Source organism: Gopherus evgoodei, chromosome 1 (assembly GCF_007399415.2).
Source record: "Gopherus evgoodei ecotype Sinaloan lineage chromosome 1, rGopEvg1_v1.p, whole genome shotgun sequence".
NCBI classification, from domain to species: Eukaryota; Metazoa; Chordata; order Testudines; family Testudinidae; genus Gopherus; species Gopherus evgoodei.
The window spans coordinates 303,842,594-303,865,579 of NC_044322.1; the positions used below are offsets into that span (position 1 = coordinate 303,842,594).

At 43.8% G+C, this 22,986-nt stretch overlaps 1 protein-coding gene across 2 annotated transcripts in view; it reads right to left on the reverse strand.

The window, feature by feature from the left end:
• The window catches only part of SRGAP1 (SLIT-ROBO Rho GTPase activating protein 1), a 263,498-nt gene that overhangs the window by 54,313 nt on the left and 186,199 nt on the right, over positions 1 to 22,986 (reverse strand). For both annotated transcript variants that reach the window (XM_030548849.1, XM_030548848.1), the window contains exons 7-11: positions 21,896 to 22,117; positions 20,693 to 20,794; positions 17,516 to 17,713; positions 17,318 to 17,402; positions 1,656 to 1,683 (exon numbers count right to left, since the gene is read on the reverse strand). In XM_030548849.1, the coding sequence (XP_030404709.1) occupies positions 1,656 to 1,683; positions 17,318 to 17,402; positions 17,516 to 17,713; positions 20,693 to 20,794; positions 21,896 to 22,117 (635 nt within the window). The remainder of the gene's footprint in view (positions 1 to 1,655; positions 1,684 to 17,317; positions 17,403 to 17,515; positions 17,714 to 20,692; positions 20,795 to 21,895; positions 22,118 to 22,986) is intronic.

Sequence of the window (22,986 nt, forward strand, 5' to 3'; positions counted from 1 at the left end):
TATATTGATCAGCTGGGCAAGAGCCCCAAGACAGATTTGAACATCATGATCTGCCTCAGTTTACATGAGGTTTTGACCATTACAGCAAGAAGTGTTGAGATCAGCCACCCAGAGAGCTGGTGCCAGTACCTTGATAAATGATTCCAAATCACCATTAAACAACTTAGCATTATACTGTGATTGGGGTCTGGGCTTCCTGTGTTTCTGGGGTTTAGGGGGAAGGTTTGGAGGCCTAAGGGAAGGGAATATGATTACTGAGAAAGGTAGAATTAAGTCATACAATAAAATATCTGTAAGCTTGTGGAAAAGTAATAAAACATTTTAAGAGGAAAAAAGGAAAACAAAAACTGTACTTGTCAAACAAAGACATTTCACAAGATTTAAGTGTAACATAATAAAGAGAGGAAAAATCCTGTTAAAAGGAAATTCCTCACTGATCATTCTGACATCCCTTACAAATCCTCTTTTAAAGTTTTATTGTACACTCCCCCGAAAGTGTATGATTGGAATGGTCTTATTTTATATTATCATCCTCGAAATGTGCAGCAGGAATGGAAATCTATTCTGCCAACCACAGCATGACACACCAACATTCTAAGCACCTCTTTTATTAAGCAGAGAAGTTGCCTCATGATGGAGAAACTTCAAATGAAAATTAAAGCTGGGCATTGTTTTCCTCAGGCACTTCAAAAAAACAATTCATGGACATTTTCATCTGGAGCCGGTAACTGTTAAACAGATTAGCCTCTCAGATTCAAACTGACAATTTCTTTTCACAAGAAACAAAATACACTACAATTTAGCTAGAGGAATTAAAGGAATAACATCAACATGAAAAACCCATGATGCACTTCTGTCTGCTAAATGTTCACACAGTACTGTTACACGTAACATATGGGATGACTAGAACCAAAAGAGATTACTGAAATAAGTATTCTTCTCTAATTCACAATTTATTTTGTGCACTCGACAGTACTCAGTGTGTAGTTAGTGTCCCTATATATTCAGTCAGGTTCCCTTGTTTCTATGGCTCTTTCAGGCACCAATAGAAGACCGAAAACCATTTTAAAAGTTAGGACAAAATTACTTTAAAACCTAAAAAAAACGGTGGTGAGACCCTGGGCTGATGTATTACTGGAAATTACTTTTAATTAATCTTTAAAGAAATCTTTCTCCCCTAAAACTTCTGTTTCCACAGTAATGCTTTCGTAGCAATAGAAACTATACCTGAGAAGAAATATCTTGCAAAAGTGACAATCTGGAACATTGCATTACACCATAAGAGTGCAGAAATGTTAAAAAAGATTTCATTCCTATTCACCAAAGCAAAAAATTAACCTTTAAATTGATGTGTTTCAACTTTATGAGATTTTATGAAGGCTTCTCTTCTCTTCACAATACTTGACATTGACCAAACAGTTCACAAAAGTATTTTATAATTCCAGAAAAAGATGGACAAGTCAGTCCTTTATCAATTTGAAGTCACAGCATTAGCTTAGTTAGATGCTAGAATGTGTGGTGCAAGTATGCTTTTATACAATTTATTTAACAATACTCAGGTTTCAAAGTCGTCACATTCTTCATATAGATGATTTTTGAAACTTTATTATCTGTGTAGTTCCCTACAACACAAAAGAGGTAAAAAAAAATCTTACCTTGTGGTCATGTATTCAGCTCTGTGACCTAGAGGAGTTCAGTGAACAAGGAAATATTCAGTTGTAGCTTATGGAAATAAAAGCTTATTTTTGTATGTAACTATACTTATGCTTGCCAGTTTACTATTCATCCCAAATTATTTTTAACCCAAGTTTATTTCACAAGATTTACAACTGTATGATGACTCAGGGCAATGTGAGGTTATCGTCCATCTCCATAGTTTTAAATAACCCCAAATAATCCACGTATAAAGCTACTTCTCAGACATTTTCTCTTAAAGAACCATTTGGTAATGTAAATAATGTGATGCAAAATTCCAAATAGCCTCCATTGCTTACACTCATGTATTTTAATGACTAAATCAATATTAAATAGAGCTGTGCCAGGATTAGACTGCATCTGGGCTGGTGCTTAAACTTGTTCAATGCCAAAAATGCAGAGCTCTTGACTGTAACTGCTTGCTAATAACAATTTCTTTATTCTCTTAAGAGTGTGTCAATGCTGCACATTTAGCTGTCCATAGTGAGGCCCAAGTCACTTTCCTGAGTTGATATAGTTAATTTATATCCACGAGCTGTATGAGTAGTTTAATTTTTATCTCCCCAAGGAGCACTGCTTTGCATTTATAAATAATTAATTTAATTTACCATTGGGTTGCCCATTCACTTAGCTTGGTTAAAGCCCTCTGAAGTTCCTGAGTCTTCTCTGGATTTGACACAATTATTTAGGTTAGTCATCTGCAAACTTTTCTACCTCACTGCTCATACCACTCATCTCCCTCCCTCTAGATAATTAAATATATTAACTAAATAGGGACCCTTAACAATGGAACATTGAGTCACTCTGCTGTACCTTTTGCAATGATAAAATTGTTTATCTTAGAAAGGAAATGAGGGAAACCTGAATAGAAATATATAAAATAATGAATGGTCTAAAGAAGGTAGCAGCAGTCAGTAAGGCAATAAGAATGTTAGGATTACATAGGAACAGATGGATGAAAAATATGCAAAATATTATAGTGCCATTATACAAATAAGTGGTGCAGCCCTCTTGGATTCTGCGCACATACTACTGGTCACTCCCATGTTAAAAAATATTTTGCAGACCTAAGGAGGTTCAGGAGAAGAGTCACAAGAAAGATCAAGGGCTATGGGCGGCAGGTATAATAGGCCAGGAAAGGCTCTGCCTTCTTGGCTGCAGCGCTGCCGTGGGAGGTTGGGCTGTGTATGCTCTGGTCCCAGGCTGGCCGTTGCGCTGGGTCTGCTCTGGCGAGGCTCGGGTCAGTGGGAGCTGGCTGATTCTGCTCTGGCTGGGGCTTGGATGGTCGGCTCAGGAGGGCTGACCTGGGGCTTTTTCTGGTGGCGGGAGTGGTGAGGGCTCAGGGTTCCGGCTGGCCAGGGGCTTCTCTGGCCATAGAGGGAGGTGTGAGTGGCTCAGGTCTCCAGCTGTGGGGGGGGGGCCTCGTATGGAAGGAGTTGGGCCATGGGGCTAGCCTCCCCAAAGTGGAGGTCCACTGCCACCATGATCCAGGGCATGAAAAATCTTTCATGTGAGGAGAGAATTAAGGACTGTTTTGTTTACCTTTAAAAGGAAATGATATGAAGGGACATGATAAAAATATAGTAAAATAATGCATGGTCTAGAGAAGGTAGACTAGGGAGAGTCAATGAAATTTAAAAGTGGCAAATTCAAAATCAATTAAAGGAAAACATTTTCAAACACTATATTTGGGAACTGTGGAACTCTGTCACAGGATTTCATTGGGGCCAAAAATTTAACAAGATTAAAAAGGGGATTGGACATTTATATGGTTAAAAAAATATTAAAGTCATAATAGTTAATGCAAACAAATTCTAGAAAAAACCCTCAGACTTCAAGGTTTAGTCCCATCTCTAGCTACTGGAGATCAAGATGAGATCTACTGCAAGGGGCGGATTATTCTGCCTAATGTGAGGTTTCCTTTACCTTCCTCTGAAGCACTGGTACTGGCTCCTGTTGGAGTCAGAATACTGGACTAGATGGGCCAACGGGACTGAACCAGTTTGATAATTAGTATGTTTCCCATATTTGTTATTGACATGATTTAAAAAAAAACAGTTACTAACCTTTCTGTAACTGTTGTCTGAGATGTGTTGCTCATGTCCATTCCATTTTAGGAGTGTACGTGCCATGTGCATCATTGCCAGTGATTTTTCCCTCAGTGGTATCCACTGGGCCAGCTCTAGCTCCCTCTGGTGCCACACGCTTATGCATCAGTATAATGGGCCCTGCTGGCCCTGCACCGTCTCAATTTCTTCTTGCTGGCTAACTCCAACAGAGGGATAAGACAGTGGATTGTGGAATGGACATAAGCAACGCATCTCAAAGAACAATAGTTATGGAAAAGTAGTAACTGTTTTTAATTCTTTGAGTGCTTGCTCATGTCCATTCCATGTTAGGTGACTCACAAGAAGTACCCAAGGAGTGGCCTCCGAGTTCATGGACATGCATATTACAACATTGCTCTGCCAAATCTGGCATCATCTCGTGCCTGCTGGGTAATGGCATAGTGGAAGGAGAAGGTATGCACTGATGACCAGGTTGCAGCCCAGCAGATATCTTGAATTGGGATCTGGGCCAGAAACACAGTTGATGAGGTGAGTTTTTGTCAAATGAGCAGTCAAGATGGCAGGAAGTGGAAAGTCCACCTGCTTGTAGCAGCCCGAATACAGGAGACTATCCAGGATAAGATTCTCTGGGCTGAAACCAGCAGGCCTTTCATCCTTTCTGCTACTGTCACAAGGAGTTGCATAGATCTACGGAACGGCTTAATCCTCTCAATGTAGGTGGCTAGGGCATGTCTGACATCCAGTGAGTGAAGCCGTGGCTCTTCTGAATTCCCGTGTGGCTTTGGGAAGAAAAATTGGCAGGTTACTATGGAACTGTGAAACCACCTTTGGAAGGAAGGCAAGTGGGGACACAGCTGAATCTTCCTTAAAGAACATTGTGTATGGTGGTTCTGACATAAGGGCCCTGATTTCCGAGACCCTTCTGGCTGAGGTAATCACTATCAGGAAGGTGACTTTCCAGAAGAGAAACAGCAGAGGACATGATGTTAACGGCTCAAAGGGAGGAACCCTGACTCTTGACAGGGGCAGGTTTAAATCCCAGGGTAGAATCAGCTCGCAAGTCTCTGGGTAAAGTCTCTCTAACCCTTTAAACAAGCAGATGGACATCTCATGTGAGAAAACTGACCTACCACTCACTGGCAGGTGAAAGACTGAGATCACCATTAGGTGTACCTTGATAGATGCAAGGCCCAGACCTTGCTATTTTAGGTGGAGCAGGTATTCCTGTATAGATTGAAGGGAAGGCCAAGTAAGAGACAGACTTTGTTGGGAAGACCATATAGAGAAATGCTTCCACTAGGCCAGGTCAGTAGCACGAGTAGATGGGTATTTACTACCTAGAAAGACCTGGTGGTCTTGTTCTGAAAAGTTTTTCCTCTGGGTTCAACCATGGAACTTTCATACAGCCAGATGAAGGGCCACGAGGTTCACGTGGAGTAAACATCCCATGGTCGTGCGAGATCAGGTCTGCATGGAGTAGGAGGGTAGCAGAGGCACTACTGACGTTGTAGCAGCGGTTGCTGAACCAATGTTGGTGTGGCCATGCCAGCACTATAGGATAACAGTCATACTTGTCCTGCTTGATTTTCAGAAGGACCTGAGGAATTGGAGGAAATACATAGATTAGGAGTTCTGCAATGGAAGCAGGAAGGTGGCTGAAAGGGATCTGGGCTGTGACCATGAAGCAAGCAAACTTGAGGGCATTTCCTGTTCTGCCTGGTTGCAAGCAGGTCTACCTGGGGAGATCCCTACCTTTGGAAGATTAACCTGGTACTCTCTGTGTGAAGAGACCACTCATGGAGAGAGGAGAAAGATCTGCTGAGGTGACCTGCCAGGGCTTTCCGGGCTCCTGGAAGACTGATAGCCATGAGGTGAATGGAGTGTTGCAAGCAGAAGTCCCACAGATGGACGGCCTGCTGACACAGGGTGGAGGACCACACTCCTCCCTGTCTGTCAATGTAGAACATGGCTGCCCTGTTGTCTGTAAGCACTCATACTACTTTGCCCATGATCTGGGGAAGAAACACTTGGCAAGGTAACTGGACCGCTCTGAGCTCTCTGACATTTGTGTGTAGGGAAAGCTTTTCCTGGGACCATAAGCCCTGAGTCCTTAGGCGATCGAGATGGGCTCTCCAACCTAGATGGGAGCATCCAAAACTAGAGACACCAACAGGACAAAAGGAATGCCCCCCAATGCCAACCAAGAGTCCTTCCACCAACCAAGGGAGGCGAGGACCAGGGCTGGAACACTAAGCACCGAGTCCAAGTGATGTCTGTTCAGTGAGAACACTGAAGCTAGCCATGTGTGTAGTGGTCTGAGGCACAGCCTTGCGTGTTGTACCATGTAAATGCACACAGCCATGTGTGCCAAGAGCTTGAGGCAAACCTTGGTTGTTGTGATGGGGTGGACTTAGACTCTGGATATCAGATCTGACATTGTCTGGAATGGAGCCTCTGAAAGGAAAGCTCTGGTCTGTGTCAAGTCTGTGTCGAGCACGGCCCCGATAAACTCTATTCTCTGGACTGGAATGAAAGTCGACTTTTGTCCATTTATCAACAGGTCCAGTGCTCAGAAAGTGGCTTGGACCGGGCTGACGCTGTTCTTTACTTGAGCCTCTGAGTGGCCCTTGATCAGCCATTCGTCGACGTACAGGTTGACTTAGACCCTCGCCTTCTAAGGAAGGCTGCTACCACTGCCATGGATTTCGTAAAAACCCAGGAGGCTGCAAACAGTCTAAACAGGAGGACAGTGAATTGGTAATGGGACTGGTTTACTACGAACCTGAGGAATTTTCTGTGGCCTTGGAAGATGGAAATAGATGTTCCTGAAGTGAAGGGTGGCATACCAGTCCCTTGGATCCAGGAAGGGAATGATGGAGCCCAGTGAAGCCATATAGAACCTCAGTTTATTAAAATAACTGTTGAGGAGGCGCAAGTCCAGGGTGGGTCAAAGAACCCCCCCTGCCCTTGGCCTCTGGGATTAGGAAATATCGGGAGTAAAACCCCTTCCCTCTCAAGTTTCAAGGCACCTCTTCCACGGCCCCACCTGTAGGAGTGCTTTCACCTCTGGGGCTAGAAGTTACTCCAGAGAAGGGTCCCTGAAGAGGGATGGAGGTGGGAGGGAGGGGTGGAGGAAAACTGAAGAGTAACTGTTCACCACTGTATTCAGCACCCAGCGGTCTGATGTGATGAAGGACCATACTGGGCTGAAGTGGGAAAGTTGGTCCAAAACCAAAAGATTCAGGAACAGAATCAGATGTCAGGTGCGCCTTCAAAAGTTCTGCTTGGGACCTCCTGAGTATCTATGCGACCCCATTAGTGAGGTTGAGGTGGATGGGAATGGTTGACAACACTTCTAACTCCTGGTCCTTTTCTTGAGCAGGTCCTGTTGTGGTGGCAGAGCTGAGAAGCGAGTCAGTTGATTAGGCCTGAAATGCCTCCTCAAAAGAGCTGGAGCACAGAGACCCAGTGATCTGAGGGTAGCCCTTGAGTCCTGCAGGCCATGGATCTTTGTGTCTGTTTGCTCAAAAAATGGTGAACTACCCTCAAACAGGAGTTCTTGGATTGACTGTTGGACCTCCTGTGGTAGCCCCAAGGACTGCAGCCAAGAGCATCGCCTCATAGCCATTGTGGAAGCCATCATTCTGGCTGCCGCATCAGCGGTGTGCAGGGCTGCCTGGAGTGAGTCTCTGGATATGTTCTTTCCCTCCTCTAAGAGGGCAGAAAACTCTTGCCTGGCATCATGAGGCAGTAAGTCTTTAAATTTCATCAAAGTCCCACATATTGTAATCGGACTGCCCCAGCAGGGCTTGCTGGTTAGACATATGAAGCTGCGATCTGCTCATTGAATAAAATTTTTGCCAAACAGATCTAGACTCTTTAAGTCTTTCTGTTTGGGGGTAGAACTTGCCTGGTCTTGTCTGTCCCTCTCATTGGCCACTGTTATGACTAGGGACCCGAGAGGAGAGTGAGAATACAAGTACTCATACCCTTTGGTTGGCACGTAGTATTTCTCCTCTACCCTCTTTGAAGTGGGAGGGAGAGAAGATGGGATCTGCCACAGGGCTCTGACTGGACCTATAACAGCCTCATTGATGGGTAGGGCCACCTTAGATGGCGCTGCTTCAGCCAAAATGTCAGTGAGACTATGGACTTCTTGAACACCTGAACCTCTAGTCACAGATTAGCAGCTATTATCTTTAAAAGCTCCTGAGGGGCTCTCCTGCTCGGACCCGAGACAGACTCGGTGAAGAAAAGTAAGAGGCCTGTACTGGATGAAGAGCTTTCTCCTTTTCTTTTGCCCCTATTACTTCCATCAGGCCCACATCTTGCACGTCGGTAACAGGCTTGGTACTAGAGTGGGATTCTGGTGCCAAATGGAGCAGTGCGGCAGCCAGCCTCTCAGACCTGAGCAGGACTGGTGGGATGACAGCTCCGGTACTGGGGGAAAACCCCATAGGGCTCCAGAACGGCCATTACATCAGCCACTGCCCTGCCAGCCAGGTGCCAGTTGGGGGACCTGCACCAGGATCCGGTGGGATGTAGGATGGATACTGCTGGCGACTCTTGGGATGGGTGTAGGACTCCACCTTAGATTCCAAAGAAGAGGCCTCTTGAGGTGACCACAGGGGAGCGGTACCCCTTGCTTCTGCCAGTTGGTACCATGGGTGCGGGGACCGGTGCCAGACCGGGGATGAGCTCACAGATGAAAGAAGGGCTGGCTTGCCTCTGGAAGGTACCAAGGGCCCTGCTGCTGGGAAAGAGCTTGGAGCTCCATGGTCTCTTCTGCTCATGCTCATCAGGGCAGGTGGTTCTCCCACTGGGGTCGGTGGCACCAGGAGAGATAATAAGTCCCTGGCTGCTTTAAAGGCCTCTAGGGTAGAAGGCACTGCAATCCCACTGGCACAGCAATGACTTCCTGGCACAGCTGCGGGGGGGAGGGTGTTCCTGCACCGAGCTCAATGCTCTTGGGGCAGAGTTGACTGTGCTGCCATAGGACTGGGGATGGAGGAGTAGCCTGATGTGGGTTGCACTACAGTGCCTTCCTCCTGTTTGCCTTTTCTTGGCACTGGGGAGTCTCTGCTCTTGGAGTGCTGATTCTTATGTTTTTTCCTTGGCACTGGAGATAAAGAACAGTGCTGAGAAACATGCAGTGCCAGAGGATTGCTTCGCACTGAAGCGCTTGGTGCCCAATTGTCATAAACAGATAGTTAAGGGTTAATGTCTCTTTTACCTGTAAAGGGTTGACAAACAGGGAACCAAACACCTGACCAGGGGACCAATCAGGAGACAAGATACTTTCAAATCTCGGTGGAGGGAAGCCTTTGTTGTGTTTTTTGGGTTTGGCTTTGGCTTTGTTCTCTCTGGGCTCTGAGAGTGACCACACGTACCTACAGGCTCTCTAATCTTCTATTCCAATTGTGTAAGTACAAAGGTAGGTAGGCGGTATAGTCTTTTTATTTGTTTTTTCTTTATTTGCAAATGTGTATTTGGCTGAAAGTAATTTAAATTGTATTTCTGCTGGAGGAGGCTGTTTCTCCAATTTCTAGAAGCTGACAGACCCTGTAATATTCCATCTTGAATTTATAGTGATTGTCTTTATTCTTTTTTTTCTTTGTCTTTATTGTCTTTATTTCTAAATTGTCTTTATTTCTTTTTTTTTTCCTGGACAGTATCCATGTGGAGACAGCTGATGGTGCTGTCCCAGTTGACAGGACTACTGACACTCCAGTGAAGGAGGAGATGCCTCAGGGTGTATCTGACACACCAGTGGAGGAGGCGGCTCAGGGCGGACACAGCCAGCTGGTTACTTCTAGCAGCAGGCAGTGCTCCACCGCTGCTGCGAACCCTCCTGTTGTGGTAATAGATAACCATTATGCTCTTCTTGATACAGGAGAGAAGAAATCACCCCCAACAGTTAAGGGGGTGAAGCCTCGTACCCCTAAGGCTGGGAGGTCTGCTGCCACCACTGATAAGAAACGTAGGGTAGTGGTGGTTGGAGACTCTCTGCTGAGGGGGACGGAGACACCCATCTGTCGCCCTGACCGTTCATCCTGGGAGGTATGCTGCCTGCCAGGGGCCCGTATCCGAGATGTTACAGAGGCTTTGTCGAGGATTATCCGGCCTTCTGACTACTATCCTATGCTACTCATCCATGTGGGCACAAATGATACTGCGAGGTGTGATGCTGAGCAGATCAAGAGTGACTACAGGGCTCTAGGAGTACGGGTTAAGGAGTTTGGAGTGCAGGTGGTATTCTCTTCGATTCTTCCTGTTGAAGGTAGGGGTCCGGGCAGAAACAGATGCATCGTGGAGGTGAATGCCTGGCTGCGAAGATGGTGTCGCCAGGAGGGCTTTGGCTTCCTCGACCACGGGATGCTATTTGAGGAAGGACTGCTAGGAACAGATGGCGTTCACCTTTCGAAGCGGGGAAAGGCCTTATTTGCGCACAGACTGGCTAACCTAGTAAGGAGGGCTTTAAACTAGGTTCGACGGGGACAGGTGAGCAAAGCCCACAGGTAAGTGGGGAACAAGACCTGGGAGATGGGTTGGAAACAGGAGGGAGCACGGGCTATAATAGCAGAGAGGAAGGAGGGTCAGGGCAAAGCTGGGAGGCAAGATCAAACCAGTATCTTAGAGGCCTTTATACAAATGCAAGAAGTATGGGTAATAAGCAGGAAGAACTGGAAGTGCTAATAAATAAATACAACTATGACATTATTAGCATTACTGAAACTTGGTGGGATAATACACATGACTGGAATGTTGGTGTGGATGGGTATAGTTTGCTCAGGAAGGATAGACAGGGGAAAAAGGGAGGAGGTGTTGTCTTATATATTAAAAATGTACACACTTGGACTGAGGTGGAGATGGACATAGGAGACGGAAGGGTGGAGAGTCTCTGGGTTAGGCTAAAGGGGTAAAAAACACAGGTGATGTCGTGCTGGGAGTCTACTACAGGCCACCTAATCAGGCGGAAGAGGTGGATGAGGCTTTTTTCAAACAACTAACAAAATCATCCAAAGCCCAAGATTTGGTGGTGATGGGGGACTTCAGCTATCCAGATATATGTTGGGAAAATAACACCGCGGGGCACAGACTATCCAATAAGTTCCTGGACTGCATTGCAGACAACTTTTTATTTCAGAAAGTTGAAAAAGCTACTAGGGGGGAAGCTGTTCTAGACTTGATTTTAACCAATAGGGAGGAACTTGTTGAGAATTTAAAAGTAGAAGGAAGCTTGGGTGAAAGTGATCATGAAATCATAGAATTTGCAATTCTAAGGAAGGGTAGAAAGGAGTACAGCAGAATAGAGACAATGGATTTCAGGAAGGCAGATTTTGGTAAGCTCAGAGAGCTGATAGGCAAGGTCCCATGGGAATTAAGACTGAGGGGAAAAACAACTGAGGAAAGTTGGCAGTTTTTCAAAGGGACGCTATTAAGGGCCCAAAAGCAAGTTATTCCGATGGTTAGGAAAGATAGAAAATGTGGCAAAAGACCACCTTGGCTTACCCTTGAGATCTTGCATGACCTACAAAATAAAAAGGCGTCATATAAAAAATGGAAACTAGGTCAGATCACAAAGGATGAATATAGGCAAATAACACAGGAATGCAGAGGCAAGATTAGAAAAGCAAAGGCACAAAATGAACTCAAACTAGCTATGGGAATAAAGGGAAACAAGAAGACTTTTTATCAATACATTAGAAGTAAGAGGAAGACTAAGGACAGGGTAGGCCCACTGCTCAATGAGGAGGGGGAAACAGTAACGGGAGACTTGGAAATGGCAGAGATGCTTAATGACTTCTTTGTTTCGGTCTTCACTGAGAAGTCTGAAGGAATGTCTAGTATAGTGAATGCTTACGGGAAGAGGGTAGGTTTAGAAGAGAAAATAAGGAAAGAGCAAGTAAAAAATCACTTAGAAAAGTTAGATGCCTGCAAGTCACCAGGGCCTGATGAAATGCCTCCTAGAATACTCAAGGAGTTAATAGAGGAGGTATCTGAGCCTCTAGCTATTATCTTTGGGAAATCATGGGTGACGGGGGAGATTCCAGAAGACTGGAAGGGGGCAAATATAGTGCCCATCTATAAAAAGGGAAATAAAAACAACCCAGGAAACTACAGACCAGTTAGTTTAACTTCTGTGCCAGGGAAGATAATGGAGCAGGTAATCAAAGAAATCATCTGCAAACACTTGGAAGGTGGTAAGGTGATAGGGAATAGCCAGCATGGATTTGTAAAGAACAAATCATGTCAAACTAATCTGATAGCATTCTTTGATAGGATAACGAGCCTTGTGGATAAGGGAGAAGCGGTGGATGTGATATACCTAGACTTTAGTAAGGCATTTGATACAGTTTCGCATGATATTCTTATAGATAAGCTAGGAAAGTACAATTTAGATGGGGCTACTATAAGGTGGGTGCATAACTGGCTGGATAACCATACTCAGAGAGTAGTTGTTAATGGCTCCCAATCCTGCTGGAAAGGTATAACAAGTGGGGTTCCGCAGGGGTCTGTTTTGGGACCGGTTCTGTTCAATATCTTCATCAACGATTTAGATGTTGGCATAGAAAGTACGCTTATTAAGTTTGTGGACGATACCAAACTGGGAGGGATTGCAAGTGCTCTGGAGGACAGGGTCAAAATTCAAAATGATCTGGACAAATTGGAGAAATGGTCTGAGGTAAACAGGATAAAGTTCAATAAAGATAAATGCAAAGTGCTCCACTTAGGAAGGAACAATCAGTTTCACACGTACAGAATGGGAAGAGACTGTCTAGGAAGGAGTATGGCAGAAAGAGATCTAGGGGTCATAGTGGACCACAAGCTTAATATGAGTCAACAGTGTGATACTGTTGCAAAAAAAGCAAACATGATTCTGGGATGCATTAACAGGTGTGTTGTAAATAAGACACGAGAAGTCATTCTTCCGCTTTACTCTGCACTGGTTAGGCCTCAACTGGAGTATTGTGTCCAGTTCTGGGCACCGCATTTCAAGAAAGATGTGGAGAAATTGGAGAGGGTCCAGAGAAGAGCAACAAGAATGATTAAAGGTCTTGAGAACATGGTCTTGAGAACATGGTCATGATTAAAGGTCTTGAGAACCTATGAACGAAGGCTGAAGGAATTGGGTTTGTTTAGTTTGGAAAAGAGAAGACTGAGAGGGGACCTGATAGCAGTTTTCAGGTATCTAAAAGGGTGTCATCAGGAGGAGGGAGAAAACTTGTTCACCTTGGCCTCCAATGGTAGAACAAGAAGCAATGGACTTAAACTGCAGCAAGGGAGATTTAGGTTGGACATTAGGAAAAAGTTCCTAACTGTCAGGGTAGTTAAACACTGGAATAGATTGCCTAGGGAAGTTGTGGAATCTCCATCGCTGGAGATATTTAAGAGTAGGTTAGATAAATGTCTATCAGGGATGGTCTAGACAGTATTTGGTCCTGCCATGAGGGCAGGGGACTGGACTCGATGACCTCTCGAGGTCCCTTCCAGTCCTAGAGTCTATGAGTCTTTTATTAAAAGTTTTGCTTTTAAGACCTGTCTGATTCTTCTCCTTGTAGAGGCTCACGGGAATTGAGTCTGTACTTAGCAGGGAAGGAGAAGGGAGGGGGAGAGAAACGGGGGGAGAACCCACCTGATTTCTCTGTGTTGTGATTCAGGGAGTTTGAATCACAGTGATCTCCTAGTGTCCCCAGGGCGGGAAAGATCTGGGAGGAAGAAAGGAGAAGGGGGAATCCCTTTGTTTAGATTCAGGGAGCTTGAATCTGTATATCTCTCCAGGAGCCCAGGGAGGGAACACCTGGAGGGGAGAAGAAGGGGAGGGAAATGGTTTAGTCCCCTTTGTTGTGAGACTCAAGGAATTTGGGTCTTGGGGGTCCCCAGGGAAGGTTTTGGGGGAGACCAGAGTTTATCAGGCACTCTACTCTAAGTCCTGATTGGTGGCAGCACTACAGGATCTAAGCTGGTAATTAAGCTTAGGGGAATTCATGCTAGTACCCATATTTTGGATGCTAAGGTTCAGAATTGGGAATTATACTATGATACCAATCCAATCAGCTTGGCTCCGACGCTGGTCTAAGAGCGGCTTCCATTAGGATAGCTCTCAGTCTATCCTCTCGGTCTTTCTTCGTACAAGACTTAAGGTCCCGACAGATTTGACAGCGTTATTGTATGCGAGTCTCTCCCAGAGGCTTCAGACAACTGGAGTGTAGGTCGCTCACTGGCATAGGCTTGAAGCCCAGGGACTGGGGCATGCCTGGCCCCAGGGAAAAAGGGAGCCCCTCTACACTAAAGAGTGGGGACTAACTATCTACACGAATACTATTTACACTACTACTACACTAACATACTAAGTTTAAGAGGGAAAAAAAGCCTCGCCGAAGCAAGAGGAGCTGTTCCAGTAACCGTCCCAGGTGGTAAGAAGGAACAGAGAGGGTGTGAAGCTGGCAGTGCCCCTTATACCGGTGCATAAGCATGCGGCAGCAGAGGGTAATAAAGCTGGTCCGACAGATACCACTGAGGGAAAAATTTCCAGCAATAGTGCATGCACTGCGCACACATCTAACGTGGAATGGACATGAGCAAGCACTCAAAGACGAACATGTCTTATTTATTTTTCCAAATCTGAAGATACAGGTTCACCACAATAAATAAATACTGAAACAAAAACTGAACTTTAGCAACTAAACTAACTTTGGTAGCCTATCACCTCAGCTAAAAAGCTGTGTCTTCTGGCTTCAGGTAACGTTTGCTTGCAGTGTTTATCTTGTTTTAGTCTATGTCTACAGTAGGTGTTATAGGTGAGATTCCCTAGCTTGAGTAGTCATACTTGTGCTAGCTCAGTAGGATAGCTATGGTAGCATGGCAGTGGCATGGGCTAACTGTGTTCAGTAAAACCTGCCTGAACCCCATGATACACACTTGGCTCAGCTAGTCTGTGCCACCGTGGCTACATCACTGTGTTTAGTGCCTGCTCAATGAAAGGTAGCATGAGTATGTCTATGTGAGCTATGGAATCACACCCCTCACTCCTAGTGTAGACATAACCTTAGTTTTACAATATAGTGATGTTAAGGACATACCCAACCTGACAAAGCATTGCCACCTGCTCAGAGTTTTGTCCTAATTTTGGTAGGGCTCTGCCACTTCCAGCAAATGTGCCCACAAAGGAACTGTATTTGAGGGTAGTATTACATGAGAGTTCCAGTACAATTCTATGGGACAATGAAAGTCATGAAGGTAGAATCATATGCTACATGAATGTATGCGAAGGGAAAAGAGAACTCAAGGCTTTACATGTTTCTGTTAACTACCAAGCCATATAATAGGTACATCCAAAATAGCTTCCTTTTCTCTCTTTCAATCTATTCTATATATACAAAGTGTACCCATATCTAGTTTTAATTAATGTAGTACCATCTCAAGAGGCTACAAAATCAGTTTTGTCAGAAATACATGACATGGCATTACAACTTATGCACAATTTGTTTTTCCACCAAAATTCATAGAAACTGTGTCTGTATAAACTATCAATTTATGTCACAGTTTAACGATAAATTACCAACACACTCGCTCTCTCTTTCTCTCTCTCTAAATAAATAAATAAATAAAAATTGAGAGGAATCAGTTTCCCAAACAGCTGTGGAAGTTTAAGTTAATTTTTGGATAATCTAGACTTAACAGAATCCTTTTTCAGGATGACCATGTATCTGTTTAAAGAACCAGTGAAGAATTTTAAGACTGCTTGTTATAGGATTTATCTATACTCAAAAGACAACTTCTCTAATTACCATCTTCAGTACAGCAGGGACAGCAGGGAGTGAGAGAAGACCGAAGTACAAGGATGGCAGAATGGGGGCTGTCCCACTGCTCCCTTCTCCTTTAGTCCTCCACGTAGTCATTAACTGGGCCAGAGGAGATGGGCCCACCTGACTGGCGGGCTGCTCAATGCACCTCTCTTCCCTCGCCTATTAAGCTAGTTTAAGAGACTTTTGAAACACCCACTCTAGTCTTAGCTGCCCTTCCCTCCCCTTCATTTGTTGTAGAGCTGGAGCTGTGCCATTTATGATGCTGTTGGTCTAACCAGTCACCTGTTTCTAGGGATCAGAAAGGAATTTTTCCCATTAGGGCAAACTGGTATGAGGTCCAGTGGGTTTTTCCACCTTCCCTGCAGCCTCCTGGAGGCACAACTGGGTTGAAAGCAGAAGAATTCCAAAATTTATGTAATGTTGGTATGACCACTGACTCATTGCAACTTGTGGCTGGTGTCCTGTGTGCATAAAGACTAAAAGGGCCAGCTCCCAGATGCAAACAAGACCCAGGATTTCACTGTTGGACCTTGTTCTCAGCAGAGGAGAGGGACTTGGAGTCTTTGCGGAATGAAACAGTCCCCAGCCCTGTGGCCTCTATCACTGCAGTACCCAAGTTATTGTTTGGTTTGTGGTTAAAGTCCCGTGAGAGCATAGGGCAGGCACTGTAGTTCCCCTCCGCAAGGTATAATTAATAGGGTTGTGGCGTACGATTAATTCCATCCCAAGTGTCTGTCTCTCATTCACCTGCATGTCCTGAACAGTCTACTCATGATTCTGCTTGGCTTGACCACTTGATAATTGATTTAATGGTGGTCTATTTAACTTTGACAAATAAATCCCATATTAACCCCAGGTACATGATCTGTCTGTAAGAAGACATAGGTTGATTGGGGTGATCAGGATCCAGATGCTATCAAAATTTTAGATTCCTTCTGAGTTTGGATTTTTATTCAAACTATGTGACCTGGATGCAAATCTGGATCTAGCATCCTGACTGAACAGGTGGAACATTTTTTGAGAACAGATTTTATCACAAAATTTCCATTATTTCTGCTTTCCCCAGCATCTTGCTTCCTCCCATCTCTTGGGCCCCCACTCACTAATGCTGTCTTGTGGTAAATGGGTTCATTTGCTTGTCTTCCCCTCCCTGGTTCTTCAGTGTGCCAGTCGGTGACACTTCCCTAGTTCTTCTTTTCAGGACCACCTGATCCTGCAATCAGATCCCCAAGGGCAGGTCCCGTTCCTGGAGTGCAGCCACAGTGGGGCTCTGCGGGGCATGAGAGTCTGTGCTGGTGGCTCCAGTTGCAGGATAGGGGTCTTACAGAATGTTGCCATTTACACGTTTACAAAACTCTCTCTGCAAAAAAATTCAGGAAGCAAAAACAGTACGTCTTGCACAGCTTTTGATTCAGCATGTGCCTAGTATTGTATTATTTCTCAAATCAGAACACAGATGTTTCATTCAATAGTTTCATTCCCAAATGCATTCATTTGTCCGCATTGTTATATTTGTAAAATACAAACTAATATTTGTTCAAGAAATAAAACCAGTTTATAGCTTTCTCTTGTGCAGGAAAAGGCTCTAACCATTGCATTGAATTATGACTGGTAAATAAATCACGCCTGTATTATATATTGGGTACTAGGACTCTGAGCTTTGTAATTTTCCACTGCATACACTTTAAATATTTTAGTGGGTTCACCCTAGAATTGCTTTTCAGTATCTTCTGCATCATTTACCTTCTCCAAGTGTCCTGTGCAGTAAGTCATGTTTTGCTTGCAGCTTTGTGATGAGATTACTCCCTTCCAGGAATTCTCTGAATTTCTGCAGAGATGAAGATCAATGGATTAATTTTATCTGTTACTTCAATTCCTTTTGAAAACACTTATTATAGGTGTTTGGACCAGATCACATGGCTGAAGAAGCAACCAACATACCATGAAATAGAACTGCTCAGTCTCCTGCTGGTTAGCTCTTCTTTTCGCAATGCTGGGCTTACTCATGTACGTCTCAGAAACTGTTGACTTCACAGACTCTGTAGAGCGACTGTGCTGGAAACATTCTGACACATCATAATCCTCAATGGTGACCATGTCTTGTATTGTCTGCAAAGTAGCTTCTGTCGTTTTCTTAACCTGGTGTGAATAAGTGCAATTTATGGAATAGAAAGGAAGATAAATAAATTCTAGAAGCAGCTTACAATGGAAACTAGTGACTGAAATGAATTCACTCTTACATGCTTTGTGAATGAACTGCGGTGTATGACAATAGCAAGTGACATGTTCTACACTGGTGTAGAATAGAAAAAAGAGATAATTGGTTCCTAGATATGTCTCTATGCTTTAATAAGTTACTATAAGCAAATATAGGCTGTTCTCCTGCTGACTGAGTAACAACCTCAGAATTTGGCTTCTGAACAATAAAGTAGGAAAAAAAGTGGTAGTGAATAGAAAAAGTATTGGTACTCTAACCTGAACTGTCGGCTCCCCAGATTAAAATAAGATTGAGCACATCTGATGGCATGGCTGGCAGTGCACTGTGTGCTGCCTTGAGAAACTCTGGTGCAACAATAACCTTATGTTGGTACGGGGTTCGATGGGTTGTAAAGATCATGTCTATAACCCTAAGGTGCAATATGGAGGAAGAGAATTTGGAAGAAGGTACAGTTCACACAGCTATCGTGGCATTTCCTACTAGCTGCAGAATTGGGTAGCTAGTATGGTCATTCAGAGTGGACAGATGACTAGAAACAGAACAAGAGATACACTGCATCCCCACAATGAAAAGTCAAGTGATAAGATCCAGATGACAGTGTGTGTACCATCAAGCTCTTCGGTAGTGAATATGTTTGGAGGTGAAGCTGGTGACCTGCGCCCTTGCTCCATAAAGTCACTCGTACATACACCTCCTTTGCACAAGCACATCTGACTCTGTGAAACAATGTTTCCCCAGTCATATGCCCTGGCCTACTATCATGAGCCTCCTGCTTCTCCCTATATTTGTGCACGCATGTGGTGAGCAATCAAACACCCTTTCTTATCTTCTCTCAATTTAATCTTGCTTTCCCCCCACATTTCCTGAATGGTGAATCTGAGTTACTTTCTGAATTTAAATAGTTTATTAAATGATTGTATGTTTGTTTACATAAGTATTTGGATTCTGATTCAGGCCTTCAGGGTCTGAATAGAGTAAGAAAATGCCATGGCTTTTAGTTTTAGGAACAGATTCTCATTTACACTTCTTTAAAATGGGCGCAAGTATAATTTATGCACAGTTTAAGGCTCCCACATGCTGCCAGAGTGGTGTGAAGAGCCCTTAGGTGTTTTTTATTCTTTTTAAAGGAAAGAGCAACTTTCTTTTACTAGGTGAGCCATCATCAGGAAAGGCATTCTATATCACCATGTATAAACAGCTCTAGCTAAGAGCATAACAAAGATTCTGCCTTTGCAGTCATAGAACTCAGCCAAAATTCCTTCATCCTTCAGAGCTAGCACTCTGGGGAATAGCCATTTGTTAAAACCATGGTAGAGAGAGGGGAAGGGGAATTAAATAATTAGATCTCAGTAATTCTGCTAATAATACTTCTTAGAATCTCAGCAACTGCCTCCAAAACTGACAAATTCCATTTTATAGGAGACAATAAAAGTAACAGTTTTTATCTATCTAGAAATATATAAAAACAATAATGTTAAAACTTGAAAATCCAAAATGTATGGAACATGAATAAATCTAGAATCTGTGTTCTTCTGTATAAAAACAAATCCATGCAAACAGCTGCAAAAGGAGATTCCTTGCAGCAGCTTGCCAATGACCTTAGCTATGAGGTACTGAAAAGGGGGGAATTTACTGTGCTAGTTTCAACAAAGACTCATTGGCTGACATGCACATGTATTGCCAAGAGTTGAAACATGCTGGTTTTCGCTTAAATACATTAGTTTCGGTAAAGGTGGACTGAGCAGTTATAAGGAAAGTGCAGTAGTTTCAATAAATGCCATTGGTTTAAAACCACCACAACCACCTAAATGTGAGTAACTTGAACTATATTTGGTTTAAAAATAAATGCACTGGCTGGAATATAAGTGTTTCTTTAAAAAGCAAAATTAATGTGCTACACATATGGGTCAATTAAAGAGAAGAATTAGCTGAAACACTGAGCATCATGTATTTTTTTAAGCTGAAAAATATCCACGTAAATAAGAATATTTTCAATGAATCCTAAATGTAAAGGAATCGATAGATACAAGCTCAAACACACACAATGAATTCTCACTGAAAGCATTTTTAAATCACTTATAACTGATTCTGACTCACTATTGACTTCATTCCAGGCCTTTACTAAAAGAACAATGGATGTTTGTACCAAACCATGGAGGTATTTTTGGTTTGATCTATTTCTACAGGTGACTCAACGATCTGTAGGGCCAAATTCTGCACTGTACACCTTCTGTGCAGCTCCTCTGACTGATGGTGATACATTTGAGATGTATTAAGGCATAATTTCACCTTTGGGGTACAGTTTTTAACCTCTGAAATGTTGATATTTGACATTGTGTATAGATTTAAACTATTTTAGTCTAAATCAGTGGTTCTCAACATATTTACCATTGTGGGCCACATCCAATACTACCTGTGTGGCCCTGAGGATATCACATGGGCTGCAGCTCTGTGCTGACTGGGCTGCAGGTTGAGAACCACTGGTCTAAATTATGTATCTTAGTTTTTCACACAGTGGAAATCAGGGGTGGCAGGTGAACCATGGGCTTGGGGAGGATAGCCCCTGGCCAGACCCCGTCCTTCTGTCCAAGACTCCGCCCCTCATCACCCCAATGGGGCCCAGAGTACCCCCCCCACCCTCAGCCCTGGGCCACCCAAGTGCCTCCAGCCCCGGAGTGCTGGCCCAGCCACTCCAAATCCCACTCACAGGTCGGCCACCCTAGCCCCAGCCTGCCTGGGCTGGGGCCAAGGGTGAAGTGGCAAGCAGGAGGGGCCTTGGGGAGGAGCATGAGTGGGCCACGCGGAGCTGTCTGGAGCTATGATGCGTGCCTCCCATGGTAGAAATCCTCCCTCTCCCAAAATGCTGTTTATCACACTTTACAAGTTGAGACAAATCTCACCTCTTCATTTTCAATTTTGAGTGTGGCCAGTCGTGACTGTAGCTGTTGATACCTGAGCATAAGTTCTGCTTGTACCGGTTGCTGGGCACTGACCTGACAAACCTAACAAAGAATCAAAAATGGCTATTAGAGAAAATTTCAATTCACCAACGCTGGCTTCTATCACTCTCTTTAAAGCCAGATGAATTGCTGTTGAAACTATTAAAAATGTAATAAAATAATTGATTTGGAGAATATATACTTTAAATTTAGATTTGCATGTACTATGAGATGTAGAAATAGTCACAATAGTCTATGAAAATAGACAGCAGCCTTGATGTTCCTCTGCAATATGGCTTTTGGCTGCTATAGGCATAGGTGCCAACTTCTCCTGGCGCCGGTGGGGGCTCGCGCCCCCCTGCCCTGACTCCACCCCTGCCCTGCCCCCCATTCCAACCCCTTTCCCAAAGTCCCCACCCCAACTCCTTGCCCCTACTGGACTCCTTCCCCAAATCCTCACCCTGGCCCCGCTTCTTCATTGCCTCCTCTTCAGGGAGGAGATGGAGGTGGGGGGACAGTGTGGGGAGCTGCCAGTGGGTATACTGCACCCACCAATTTTTCCCCATGGGTGCTCCAGCCTGGAGCATCCAAGATTTCCCTTGTGGAAGGGAAATCCCCAGATGCAGTAGCATTTTATGCCTCCACCAGTCCCTGATGTTGTGGAAAATAGGGGCATGGTTGAAGACCACTTGCATTCTGGCAATCTCCAGATATCATGCTCCAAGTGCAGTGTAAAACAGCTTTGAGGCCCCTCTAAGTTGCACTGGGAAGCCCCACTGGGTGGTGGTGATATAAAGCCATTATTGCCTCTGTTCCTGTGCTAGGCACATCTTGGAAGCGAAGAGAAATCTGAGCCAACGTCATTATAGTGTATACAAAACACAGCAACAAAGGAGTGCTCCTGCATCAGAATTATTTTGAGCAGCTCTGAATAGCATGTTTCCAGATCTGCCAAAGGTTTTGTTTGCTGATCCATTTGTGTCTGCATAAATAATACTGGCTTACATTTCACTTTAACTAGATTCTTTGTAGAAGAGGATAAAAGCCACATCCTGCAGAAAAAAAATTCAGAATTCACACCAGGGAAGTTTTCCTTTGTGCAGAAACAGAAATTATTGGTTTGGATTTACCCTATTTGTCTCTAAGAAGTCACTAACTACTGACCTCATCACCCATATGAGATTGGAATTCAAATTTCATTGGCGGACAAAAGGCAGTGGGGTACATCTCCATAAATCTCTGCTTGTCACTTCGGGGCTCCAAGCTGTCAACAGCATTCTCAATGATGTCTAGGCCCTCATGTCTAGAGGTTTCAAGGTTATACTCTGCAGAGAGATATGTTCTTAGGGCTCTGTTCAGACTTGCATGGTATCCAAGATCGGAACACTAATAACACAACAAGGAGAGAAATTTTTTTTTTAAAAAGTAGAGACAAATTGCAAAGGCCATGACATTAAAAACTGCATAACAACAATTAGAACTTCAGTATCAGTGAGTTTTTTTTTCATCTTCAAAGAGCTTTACGAACTAACTAATTAAACCTCACAACAGCCATGTCAAGGTGATAAGTAGCTACTATTCCCATTTGATAGATGGAAAAATGGAAGCAAAGAGATTAAGGGACAATTTTGAAAGGGAAGTCAGAGGCCTCTACACAGGAGTGAGTGAATGTTTCTGGATATACATGTGCAACTGCCACAGTTGCACAGAAAAATGAGAGTTTGCACAGGCTAATGGGTATTTCAATATCATTTCTGTGTATGAAACAGACTTTTTTTTAATCTGGCCTTATATAACTTCTCCAAGACAACCTAATAAAGTCAGTGGCATAGTCAGAATTAAAACTAGAGTTCCTTTTTGTCAGTCCTGTGCTTAGATTAACACCCAAAGCACTCTCCTCTCTTTGAGATGTTTTTTGGTTTAAATCAGAACAAAACAGAGTAAATTTGATGCATTGATTTGCATTTTCCATCTTTTATCAATATTTTAAAGCTATATCTAGGCAAACACTATTCATCAACACCTATTTTTACAGAAAAGATGAGCTTTCAGGCTTGATCCTGCCTTGGTTTACACTTTCAGAACATCTGTCAGAAGGTGTTTGCAGCAGAACAAAACGTCCAGTATCTACTAGGCAGTTGTTCTCAACCAGGGGTACGTGTACCCCTGGGGGTACTCTGAGGTCTTCCAGGGGGTATTCAACTAAATTTAAATTCAACAAGGTCAGTGTGTCTCAACCTGGGGGTTGCAGACCC